The sequence below is a fragment of the Leptodactylus fuscus genome, unplaced genomic scaffold (genome assembly GCF_031893055.1).
Source record: "Leptodactylus fuscus isolate aLepFus1 unplaced genomic scaffold, aLepFus1.hap2 HAP2_SCAFFOLD_56, whole genome shotgun sequence".
Lineage (NCBI taxonomy): Eukaryota > Metazoa > Chordata > Amphibia > Anura > Leptodactylidae > Leptodactylus > Leptodactylus fuscus.
Genome location: NW_027440589.1, coordinates 312,027 through 327,406, shown reverse-complemented (window position 1 = coordinate 327,406; position 15,380 = coordinate 312,027). Strand labels below are relative to the sequence as shown.

General features: G+C 46.9%; 1 protein-coding gene across 2 annotated transcripts in view; it reads right to left on the bottom strand.

The window, feature by feature from the left end:
* Window positions 1-305: 305 nt before the first annotated feature.
* LOC142188589 (ras-related protein Rab-37-like) overlaps window positions 306-15,380 on the bottom strand; it is a 69,493-nt gene continuing 54,418 nt past the window's right edge. For both annotated transcript variants that reach the window (XM_075261880.1, XM_075261881.1), the window contains 4 exons: window positions 5,686-5,751; window positions 5,190-5,246; window positions 4,785-4,861; window positions 306-405 (listed from right to left, as the gene is read on the bottom strand). In XM_075261880.1, coding sequence (XP_075117981.1) covers window positions 306-405; window positions 4,785-4,861; window positions 5,190-5,246; window positions 5,686-5,751 — 300 coding nt within the window. The remainder of the gene's footprint in view (window positions 406-4,784; window positions 4,862-5,189; window positions 5,247-5,685; window positions 5,752-15,380) is intronic.

The window sequence follows — 15,380 nt, the reverse complement described above, 5'->3', positions numbered from 1 at the left end:
CGGGGGTGACAGGACACGTACCAAGTGTCATGGCGGCCAGACCACAGGGATCCTTCATGTAAACATAGAACGTGTGCAATAGATGGCGGTCATATAGACGGACCACGTGTCATACGGTAAACCATTCTGCAGCAGATTCTCCATCACTGGATCCGCAGAACAAGGCAACAGTCCCGGGGGCTCCAGCTATTGGGGTCCCACAAACCTGGAGTTTGGCAGTTTCACTGGATCTGATTAAATCCGTAACCGTACAGTCAATACTGGACCAGAGGAAGAAGGATCGGGTGGATCAATATGGCGGCCGATCAGAGGCCGCAGCAGCCGCTTCTCTTCTTCTGGGACTCGATGTATTGGTTGAGCTGGAATTTGCGCTCATCAGGACTGGCGGATCTCTGCTTCAGCTCCCTGCGGAGGAGGGGGGACAAGAGGGAGAGGGTGAGGGGCACAGGAACCGAAGGGTTAAAGGGGCCCCAACAACTGCCAGGAATCATAACAAGCGCTGACCCCCCCCCCCCCGCCCCCCCCGCCCCCCCCCGCCCCTCCTGAGACCAATCACAGACCAGTGGTCAGGACCGGCGGATCTCTGCTTCAGCGCCCTGCGGAGGGGGGGGGACAAGAGGGAGAGGGGCACAGGAACCGAAGGGTTAAAGGGGCCCCAACAACTGCCAGGAATCATAACAAGCGCTGACCCCCCCCCCCCGCCCCCCCCGCCCCCCCCCGCCCCTCCTGAGACCAATCACAGACCAGTGGTCAGGACCGGCGGATCTCTGCTTCAGCGCCCTGCGGAGGGGGGGGGACAAGAGGGAGAGGGGCACAGGAACCGAAGGGTTAAAGGGGCCCCAACACCTGCCAGGAAAAGGAACAAGCCTACCGTACCTATATACAGGTGAGTATACACAGTCAGTACTATATACATGTATCCGCCTACCGTACCTATATACAGGTGAGTATACACAGTCAGTACTATATACATGTATCCGCCTACCGTACCTATATACAGGTGAGTATACACAGTCAGTACTATATACATGTATCCGCCTACCGTACCTATATACAGGTGAGTATACACAGTCAGTACTATATACATGTATCCGCCTACCGTCCCTATATACAGGTGAGTATACACAGTCAGTACTATATACATGTATCCGCCTACCGTACCTATATACAGGTGAGTATACACAGTCAGTACTATATACATGTATCCGCCTACCGTACCTATATACAGGTGAGTATACACAGTCAGTACTATCTACATGTATCCGCCTACCGTACCTATATACAGGTGAGTATACACAGTCAGTACTATATACATGTATCCGCCTACCGTACCTATATACAGGTGAGTATACACAGTCAGTGCTATATACATGTATCCGCCTACCGTACCTATATACAGGTGAGTATACACAGTCAGTACTATATACATGTATCCGCCTACCGTACCTATATACAGGTGAGTATACACAGTCAGTACTATATACATGTATCCGCCTACCGTACCTATATACAGGTGAGTATACACAGTCAGTACTATCTACATGTATCCGCCTACCGTACCTATATACAGGTGAGTATACACAGTCAGTACTATATACATGTATCCGCCTACCGTACCTATATACAGGTGAGTATACACAGTCAGTGCTATATACATGTATCCGCCTACCGTACCTATATACAGGTGAGTATACACAGTCAGTGCTATATACATGTATCCGCCTACCGTACCTATATACAGGTGAGTATACACAGTCAGTACTATATACATGTATCCGCCTACCGAACCTATATACAGGTGAGTATACACAGTCAGTACTATATACATGTATCCGCCTACCGTACCTATATACAGGTGAGTATACACAGTCAGTACTATATACATGTATCCGCCTACCGTACCTATATACAGGTGAGTATACACAGTCAGTACTATATACATGTATCCGCCTACCGTACCTATATACAGGTGAGTATACACAGTCAGTACTATATACATGTATCCGCCTACCGTACCTATATACAGGTGAGTATACAGTCAGTACTATCTACATGTATCCGCCTACCGTACCTATATACAGGTGAGTATACACAGTCAGTGCTATATACATGTATCCGCCTACCGTACCTATATACAGGTGAGTATACACAGTCAGTACTATATACATGTATCCGCCTACCGTACCTATATACAGGTGAGTATACACAGTCAGTACTATCTACATGTATCCGCCTACCGTACCTATATACAGGTGAGTATACACAGTCAGTACTATCTACATGTATCCGCCTACCATACCTATATACAGGTGAGTATACACAGTCAGTACTATATACATGTATCCGCCTACCGTACCTATATACAGGTGAGTATACACAGTCAGTACTATCTACATGTATCCGCCTACCGTCCCTATATACAGGTGAGTATACACAGTCAGTACTATCTACATGTATCCGCCTACCGTACCTATATACAGGTGAGTATACAGTCAGTACTATCTACATGTATCCGCCTACCGTACCTATATGCAGGTGAGTATACACAGTCAGTACTATATACAGGTGAGTATACATGTATCCGCCTACCGTACCTATATACAGGTGAGTATACACAGTCAGTACTATATACATGTATCCGCCTACCGTACCTATATACAGGTGAGTATACACAGTCAGTACTATATACATGTATCCGCCTACCGTACCTATATACAGGTGAGTATACACAGTCAGTACTATATACATGTATCCGCCTACCGTACCTATATACAGGTGAGTATACAGTCAGTACTATCTACATGTATCCGCCTACCGTACCTATATACAGGTGAGTATACACAGTCAGTGCTATATACATGTATCCGCCTACCGTACCTATATACAGGTGAGTATACACAGTCAGTACTATATACATGTATCCGCCTACCGTACCTATATACAGGTGAGTATACACAGTCAGTACTATCTACATGTATCCGCCTACCGTACCTATATACAGGTGAGTATACACAGTCAGTACTATCTACATGTATCCGCCTACCATACCTATATACAGGTGAGTATACACAGTCAGTACTATATACATGTATCCGCCTACCGTACCTATATACAGGTGAGTATACACAGTCAGTACTATCTACATGTATCCGCCTACCGTCCCTATATACAGGTGAGTATACACAGTCAGTACTATCTACATGTATCCGCCTACCGTACCTATATACAGGTGAGTATACAGTCAGTACTATCTACATGTATCCGCCTACCGTACCTATATGCAGGTGAGTATACACAGTCAGTACTATATACAGGTGAGTATACATGTATCCGCCTACCGTACCTATATACAGGTGAGTATACACAGTCAGTACTATATACATGTATCCGCCTACCGTACCTATATACAGGTGAGTATACACAGTCAGTACTATATACATGTATCCGCCTACCGTACCTATATACAGGTGAGTATACACAGTCAGTACTATATACATGTATCCGCCTACCGTACCTATATACAGGTGAGTATACACAGTCAGTACTATATACATGTATCCGCCTACCGTCCCTATATACAGGTGAGTATACACAGTCAGTACTATATACATGTATCCACCTACCGTACCTATATACAGGTGAGTATACACAGTCAGTGCTATCTACATGTATCCGCCTACCGTACCTATATACAGGTGAGTATACACAGTCAGTACTATATACATGTATCCACCTACCGTACCTATATACAGGTGAGTATACACAGTCAGTGCTATCTACATGTATCCGCCTACCGTACCTATATACAGGTGAGTATACACAGTCAGTACTATATACATGTATCCACCTACCGTACCTATATACAGGTGAGTATACACAGTCAGTACTATATACATGTATCCGCCTACCGTACCTATATACAGGTGAGTATACACAGTCAGTACTATATACATGTATCCACCTACCGTACCTATATACAGGTGAGTATACACAGTCAGTACTATATACATGTATCCGCCTACCGTACCTATATACAGGTGAGTATACACAGTCAGTACTATATACATGTATCCGCCTACCGTACCTATATACAGGTGAGTATACACAGTCAGTACTATATACATGTATCCACCTACCGTACCTATATACAGGTGAGTATACACAGTCAGTGCTATCTACATGTATCCGCCTACCGTACCTATATACAGGTGAGTATACACAGTCAGTACTATATACATGTATCCACCTACCGTACCTATATACAGGTGAGTATACACAGTCAGTACTATATACATGTATCCACCTACCGTACCTATATACAGGTGAGTATACACAGTCAGTACTATATACATGTATCCGCCTACCGTACCTATATACAGGTGAGTATACACAGTCAGTACTATATACATGTATCCACCTACCGTACCTATATACAGGTGAGTATACACAGTCAGTACTATATACATGTATCCGCCTACCGTACCTATATACAGGTGAGTATACACAGTCAGTACTATATACATGTATCCGCCTACCGTACCTATATACAGGTGAGTATACACAGTCAGTACTATATACATGTATCCGCCTACCGTACCTATATACAGGTGAGTATACACAGTCAGTACTATATACATGTATCCGCCTACCGTACCTATATACAGGTGAGTATACACAGTCAGTACTATCTACATGTATCCGCCTACCGTACCTATATACAGGTGAGTATACACAGTCAGTACTATATACAGGTGAGTATACATGTATCCGCCTAGTGTACTTACCTCGCTATAGCGGTGAATGCTAGCTCCACATTTATGCCGGTCTTTGCGCTCGTCTCCATGAAGGGGATGCCGTACTCCTAAGAGCAGATATATATATATAGGTCACACACATGTATATATATATATGTACATACTGGCAGTGATCATAGGACTGTGACTACGGCTATTAAAGGGTTACTTACACCCCTGGGACAGTATATAGACAGTCTGTATATACGTATGTGCTGCATTTACTGTACTGGACTCGGCCCAGACCTGATATATATACACACATACACTAGTATATATATATGTATACAGGGGGGGGGGGCATTAAGCATGGAGACAGCCAGACCCCGCACCATCTATAGTGGGCATGAAGAAGGTCTCCCGCTTCGAGGGGCCGCGTACCCCCAGACATCTTACCTTGGCCAAGGACTCTCCATCTTCTGTTCTGACAACTCGCCCACTTGCCACGTCGCACTGCGAGTCAGAGAGAAGAACAGACCAGTAATGTATCTGCGGCTCAGACGGAAGGTCCTTTGTCCCCTGCCGGCCCCCGTAGTAAGGCCCCGCCCAGGAGGAGCCGAGTGCTCAGTGTAATCTCCTATAGGACAGCTGTATAGGTGTATACGGCTCCTCAGAGGGGCCCCTGACAGCGGGTGACATTCTGGTGATGGGTGGGAGTACTCCGGGGCCGGACCCCGCTGACCTTTATGCTGGGAGATTCTCTGATGTATCTGGGTATTATTAGGGCGGTGGGGGGAGGGGGATTATCTGCAGGTCCTCAGACATTACAGGGCACCTATAGACCTATATACACCTATATATACCTATATACACCTATATATATCTATATACACCTATATACACCTATAGTAACTCGGGCGCCCGGCGATGTCACACTCAGGAAGTTACAAACCTTATTGCCGAGCAGCATCACGACCACATCCTGGTGAGCAAACTCATGAACTTCTGTCAGCCAGGCCTGAAAAACCGACACGTCAAAGACACGAGAGAGAGCGCACACAAAACATGGAGGCCACCACACATCACACCGGGTGTGCACATACATACAGGACCTGGGTATATACACATCACACCGGGTGTGCACATACATACAGGACCTGGGTATATACACATCACACCGGGTGTGCACATACATACAGGACCTGGGTATATACACATCACACCGGGTGTGCACATACATACAGGACCTGGGGTAAATACACATCACACCGGGTGTGCACATACATACAGGACCTGGGTATATACACATCACACCGGGTGTGCACATACATACTGGACCTGGGTATATACACATCACACCGGGTGTGCACATACATACAGGACCTGGGTATATACACATCACACCGGGTGTGCACATACATACAGGACCTGGGTATATACACATCACACCGGGTGTGCACATACATACAGGACCTGGGGTATATATACATCACACCGGGTGTACACATACAGGACCTGGGTATATACACATCACACCGGGTGTGCACATACATACAGGACCTGGGTATATACACATCACACCGGGTGTGCACATACATACAGGACCTGGGTATATACACATCACACCGGGTGTGCACATACATACAGGACCTGGGTATATACACATCACACCGGGTGTGCACATACATACAGGACCTGGGTATATACACATCACACCGGGTGTGCACATACACAGGACCTGGGTATATACACATCACACCGGGTGTGCACATACATACAGGACCTGGGTATATACACATCACACCGGGTGTGCACATACATACAGGACCTGGGTATATACACATCACACCGGGTGTGCACATACATACAGGACCTGGGGTATATATACATCACACCGGGTGTGCACATACATACAGGACCTGGGTATATACACATCACACCGGGTGTGCACATACATATAGGACCTGGGTATATACACATCACACCGGGTGTGCACATACATACAGGACCTGGGTATATACACATCACACCGGGTGTGTACATACATACAGGACCTGGGGTATATATACATCACACCGGGTGTGCACATACATACAGGACCTGGGGTAAATATACATCACACCGGGTGTGCACATACATACAGGACCTGGGTATATACACATCACACCGGGTGTGCACATACATATAGGACCTGGGTATATACACATCACACCGGGTGTGCACATACATACAGGACCTGGGTATATACACATCACACCGGGTGTGCACATACATACAGGACCTGGGGTAAATATACATCACACCGGGTGTGCACATACAGGACCTGGGTATATACACATCACACCGGGTGTGCACATACATACAGGACATGGGTATATACACATCACACCGGGTGTGCACATACAGGACCTGGGTATATACACATCACACCGGGTGTGCACATACATACAGGACCTGGGTATATACACATCACACCGGGTGTGCACATACATACAGGACCTGGGTATATACACATCACACCGGGTGTGCACATACATATAGGACCTGGGTATATATACATCACACCGGGTGTGCACATACATACAGGACCTGGGTATATACACATCACACCGGGTGTGCACATACATACAGGACCTGGGGTAAATATACATCACACCGGGTGTGCACATACATACTGGACCTGGGTATATACACATCACACCGGGTGTGCACATACATACAGGACATGGGTATATACACATCACACCGGGTGTACACATACATACAGGACCTGGGGTATATATACATCACACCGGGTGTGCACATACAGGACCTGGGTATATACACATCACACCGGGTGTGCACATACATACAGGACCTGGGTATATACACATCACACCGGGTGTGCACATACATACAGGACCTGGGTATATACACATCACACTGGGTGTGCACATACATACAGGACCTGGGTATATACACATCACACCGGGTGTGCACATACATACAGGACCTGGGGTAAATATACATCACACCGGGTGTGCACATACAGGACCTGGGTATATACACATCACACCGGGTGTGCACATACATACAGGACCTGGGGTAAATATACATCACACCGGGTGTGCACATACATACAGGACCTGGCTATATACACATCACACCGGGTGTGCACATACATACAGGACCTGGGGTAAATATACATCACACCGGGTGTGCACATACAGGACCTGGGTATATACACATCACACCGGGTGTGCACATACATACAGGACCTGGGGTAAATATACATCACACCGGGTGTGCACATACAGGACCTGGGTATATACACATCACACCGGGTGTGCACATACATACAGGACCTGGGGTAAATATACATCACACCGGGTGTGCACATACAGGACCTGGGGTATATATACATCACACCGGGTGTGCACATACAGGACCTGGGTATATACACATCACACCGGGTGTGCACATACATACAGGACCTGGGGTATATATACATCACACCGGGTGTACACATACATACAGGACCTGGGGTATATATATATACATCACACCGGGTGTGCACATACATACAGGACCTGGGTATATACACATCACACCGGGTGTGCACATACATACAGGACCTGGGGTATATATACATCACACCGGGTGTGCACATACATACAGGACCTGGGTATATACACATCACACCGGGTGTGCACATACATACAGGACCTGGGGTATATATACATCACACCGGGTGTACACATACATACAGGACCTGGGGTATATACACATCACACCGGGTGTACACATACAGGACCTGGGTATATACACATCACACCGGGTGTGCACATACATACAGGACCTGGGTATATACACATCACACCGGGTGTGCACATACATACAGGACCTGGGTATATACACATCACACCGGGCGTGCACATACATACAGGACCTGGGTATATATACATCACACCGGGTGTGCACATACATACAGGACCTGGGTATATACACATCACACCGGGTGTGCACATACATACAGGACCTGGGTATATACACATCACACCGGGTGTGCACATACATACAGGACCTGGGGTATATATACATCACACCGGGTGTACACATACATACAGGACCTGGGGTATATACACATCACACCGGGTGTGCACATACATACAGGACCTGGGGTATATATACATCACACCGGATGTGCACATACATACAGGACCTGGGTATATACACATCACACCGGGTGTGCACATACATACAGGACCTGGGGTATATATACATCACACCGGGTGTGCACATACATACAGGACCTGGGGTATATATACATCACACCGGGTGTGCACATACATACAGGACCTGGGTATATACACATCACACCGGGTGTGCACATACATACAGGACCTGGGGTATATATACATCACACCGGGTGTGCACATACATACAGGACCTGGGTATATACACATCACACCGGGTGTGCACATACATACAGGACCTGGGGTATATATACATCACACCGGGTGTACACATACATACAGGACCTGGGGTATATATATATACATCACACCGGGCGTGCACATACATACAGGACCTGGGTATATACACATCACACCGGGTGTGCACATACATACAGGACCTGGGTATATACACATCACACCGGGTGTGCACATACATACAGGACCTGGGTATATACACATCACACCGGGTGTGCACATACATACAGGACCTGGGTATATACACATCACACCGGGTGTGCACATACATACAGGACCTGGGTATATACACATCACACCGGGTGTGCACATACATACAGGACCTGGGTATATACACATCACACCGGGTGTGCACATACATACAGGACCTGGGTATATACACATCACACCGGGTGTGCACATACATACAGGACCTGGGGTATATATACATCACACCGGGTGTGCACATACATACAGGACCTGGGTATATACACATCACACCGGGTGTGCACATACATACAGGACCTGGGTATATACACATCACACCGGGTGTGCACATACATACAGGACCTGGGTATATACACATCACACCGGGTGTGCACATACATACAGGACCTGGGTATATACACATCACACCGGGTGTGCACATACATACAGGACCTGGGGTATATATACATCACACCGGGTGTGCACATACATACAGGACCTGGGGTATATATACATCACACCGGGTGTGCACATACATACAGGACCTGGGTATATACACATCACACCGGGTGTGCACATACATACAGGACCTGGGTATATACACATCACACCGGGTGTGCACATACATACAGGACCTGGGTATATACACATCACACCGGGTGTGCACATACATACAGGACCTGGGTATATACACATCACACCGGGTGTGCACATACATACAGGACCTGGGTATATACACATCACACCGGGTGTGCACATACATACAGGACCTGGGTATATACACATCACACCGGGTGTGCACATACATACAGGACCTGGGTATATACACATCACACCGGGTGTGCACATACATACAGGACCTGGGTATATACACATCACACCGGGTGTGCACATACATACAGGACCTGGGTATATACACATCACACCGGGTGTGCACATACATACAGGACCTGGGGTATATATACATCACACCGGGTGTACACATACATACAGGACCTGGGGTATATATACATCACACCGGGTGTGCACATACATACAGGACCTGGGTATATACACATCACACCGGGTGTGCACATACATACAGGACCTGGGTATATACACATCACACCGGGTGTGCACATACATACAGGACCTGGGTATATACACATCACACCGGGTGTGCACATACATACAGGACCTGGGGTATATATACATCACACCGGGTGTGCACATACATACAGGACCTGGGTATATACACATCACACCGGGTGTGCACATACATACAGGACCTGGGTATATACACATCACACCGGGTGTGCACATACATACAGGACCTGGGTATATACACATCACACCGGGTGTGCACATACATACAGGACCTGGGTATATACACATCACACCGGGTGTGCACATACATACAGGACCTGGGGTATATATACATCACACCGGGTGTACACATACATACAGGACCTGGGGTATATATACATCACACCGGGTGTGCACATACATACAGGACCTGGGTATATACACATCACACCGGGTGTGCACATACATACAGGACCTGGGTATATACACATCACACCGGGTGTGCACATACATACAGGACCTGGGGTATATATACATCACACCGGGTGTGCACATACATACAGGACCTGGGTATATACACATCACACCGGGTGTGCACATACATACAGGACCTGGGTATATACACATCACACCGGGTGTGCACATACATACAGGACCTGGGTATATACACATCACACCGGGTGTGCACATACATACTGGACCTGGGGTAAATACACATCACACCGGGTGTGCACATACATACAGGACCTGGGTATATACACATCACACCGGGTGTGCACATACATACAGGACCTGGGGTAAATATACATCACACCGGGTGTGCACATACAGGACCTGGGTATATACACATCACACCGGGTGTGCACATACAGGACCTGGGTATATACACATCACACCGGGTGTGCACATACATACAGGACCTGGGTATATACACATCACACCGGGTGTGCACATACATACAGGACCTGGGTATATACACATCACACCGGGTGTGCACATACATACAGGACCTGGGTATATACACATCACACCGGGTGTGCACATACATACAGGACCTGGCTATATACACATCACACCGGGTGTGCACATACATACAGGACCTGGGTATATACACATCACACCGGGTGTGCACATACATACAGGACCTGGGGTAAATATACATCACACCGGGTGTGCACATACAGGACCTGGGTATATACACATCACACCGGGTGTGCACATACATACAGGACCTGGGGTAAATATACATCACACCGGGTGTGCACATACATACAGGACCTGGGTATATACACATCACACCGGGTGTGCACATACATACAGGACCTGGCTATATACACATCACACCGGGTGTGCACATACATACAGGACCTGGGTATATACACATCACACCGGGTGTGCACATACATACAGGACCTGGGTATATACACATCACACCGGGTGTGCACATACAGGACCTGGGTATATACACATCACACCGGGTGTGCACATACATACAGGACCTGGGTATATATACATCACACCGGGTGTGCACATACATACAGGACCTGGGTATATACACATCACACCGGGTGTGCACATACAGGACCTGGGTATATACACATCACACCGGGTGTGCACATACATACAGGACCTGGGGTAAATATACATCACACCGGGTGTGCACATACAGGACCTGGGTATATACACATCACACCGGGTGTGCACATACATACAGGACCTGGGGTAAATATACATCACACCGGGTGTGCACATACAGGACCTGGGGTATATATACATCACACCGGGTGTGCACATACAGGACCTGGGTATATACACATCACACCGGGTGTGCACATACATACAGGACCTGGGTATATACACATCACACCGGGTGTGCACATACATACAGGACCTGGGTATATACACATCACACCGGGTGTGCACATACATACAGGACCTGGGGTATATATATATACATCACACCGGGTGTGCACATACATACAGGACCTGGGTATATACACATCACACCGGGTGTGCACATACATACAGGACCTGGGGTATATATACATCACACCGGGTGTACACATACAGGACCTGGGTATATACACATCACACCGGGTGTGCACATACATACAGGACCTGGGTATATACACATCACACCGGGTGTGCACATACATACAGGACCTGGGTATATACACATCACACCGGGCGTGCACATACATACAGGACCTGGGTATATATACATCACACCGGGTGTGCACATACATACAGGACCTGGGTATATACACATCACACCGGGTGTGCACATACATACAGGACCTGGGTATATACACATCACACCGGGTGTGCACATACATACAGGACCTGGGGTATATATACATCACACCGGGTGTACACATACATACAGGACCTGGGGTATATATATATATACATCACACCGGATGTGCACATACATACAGGACCTGGGTATATACACATCACACCGGGTGTGCACATACATACAGGACCTGGGGTATATATATATACATCACACCGGGTGTGCACATACATACAGGACCTGGGTATATACACATCACACCGGGTGTGCACATACATACAGGACCTGGGGTATATATACATCACACCGGGTGTACACATACAGGACCTGGGTATATACACATCACACCGGGTGTGCACATACATACAGGACCTGGGTATATACACATCACACCGGGTGTGCACATACATACAGGACCTGGGTATATACACATCACACCGGGTGTGCACATACATACAGGACCTGGGGTATATATACATCACACCGGGTGTGCACATACATACAGGACCTGGGGTATATATACATCACACCGGGTGTGCACATACATACAGGACCTGGGTATATACACATCACACCGGGTGTGCACATACATACAGGACCTGGGGTATATATACATCACACCGGGTGTACACATACAGGACCTGGGTATATACACATCACACCGGGTGTGCACATACATACAGGACCTGGGTATATACACATCACACCGGGTGTGCACATACATACAGGACCTGGGTATATACACATCACACCGGGTGTGCACATACATATAGGACCTGGGGTATATATACATCACACCGGGTGTGCACATACATACAGGACCTGGGTATATACACATCACACCGGGTGTGCACATACATACAGGACCTGGGTATATACACATCACACCGGGTGTGCACATACATACAGGACCTGGGGTATATATACATCACACCGGGTGTACACATACATACAGGACCTGGGGTATATATATATACATCACACCGGATGTGCACATACATACAGGACCTGGGTATATACACATCACACCGGGTGTGCACATACATACAGGACCTGGGGTATATATACATCACACCGGGTGTACACATACATACAGGACCTGGGTATATACACATCACACCGGGTGTGCACATACATACAGGACCTGGGTATATACACATCACACCGGGTGTGCACATACATACTGGACCTGGGTATATACACATCACACCGGGTGTGCACATACATACAGGACCTGGGTATATACACATCACACCGGGTGTGCACATACATACAGGACCTGGGTAAATACACATCACACCGGGTGTGCACATACATACAGGACCTGGGTAAATACACATCACACCGGGTGTGCACATACATACAGGACCTGGGGTATATATATATACATCACACCGGGTGTGCACATACATACAGGACCTGGGGTATATATACATCACACCGGGTGTACACATACATACAGGACCTGGGTATATACACATCACACCGGGTGTGCACATACATATAGGACCTGGGTATATACACATCACACCGGGTGTGCACATACATACAGGACCTGGGTATATACACATCACACCGGGTGTGCACATACATACAGGACCTGGGTATATACACATCACACCGGGTGTGCACATACATACAGGACCTGGGTATATACACATCACACCGGGTGTGCACATACACAGGACCTGAAGAAGCAGCGGCACAGTCCTGTGTGTACAGGTGTACAGGGACAGAGGAGAAGAGGCAGCGCTGAGGCAGGAAGTGGTTAATACACAAGGACAAGAGACAGCGAGGAACATACAGTATATATATATATATCATACACACACATTATAGATACATATCACATATATACACTCATATCATATCTATAGGGAGGGTCAATGGGTCCACGTGAGGCCTGGACAGAGGTCTCTGTATATATATATATATATATAGTGTGTGTATATAGTGTGCGTATATGTACAGTCATGTCCATAAGTTCTGAGACTGATACAAATAGTAATTGTTACAAAGTCTACGGCTTCCGTTTTCCTAATGACAATTTGCAGATACTCCAGAATGTTATACAGAGGGATCAGCTTAACAGCAATTACTTGCAAAGTCAATATTTGCCTAGAAAATGAACTTTATCCCCCAAAACACATTTCCACATCATTGCAGCCCGGCCTTAAAAGGAGCAGCTAACATGGTTTCAGTGATTGCTCCAGTAACACAGGTGTGGGTGTTGATGAGGACAGGGCTGGAGATCAATCTGTCAGGATTAAGTAAGAATGACACCACTGGACACTGTAAAAGGAGGCTGGTGCTTGGCATCATTGTTTCTCTTCTGTTACCCATGGTTATCTCTAAAGAAACACGTGCAGTCATCATTGCACTGCACAAACATGGCCTAACAGGGAAGAGTATCGCAGCTAGAAAGATCTCAAAGATAAAAAAGACAAAAACACTGAGCAGACCGTAGTGTAGTATTCTTAGATTATGATATATTCCTAGTTAGGCAGAAGAGCTCACCTTGGAGGGTTGTGGATCCAAGACACAACACTGTTTGCAAATGTCAACCCACAAAATGCTTATCACAGCTAGAAAGATTGCACCTCAGTCACCAATCTATCGCATCATCAA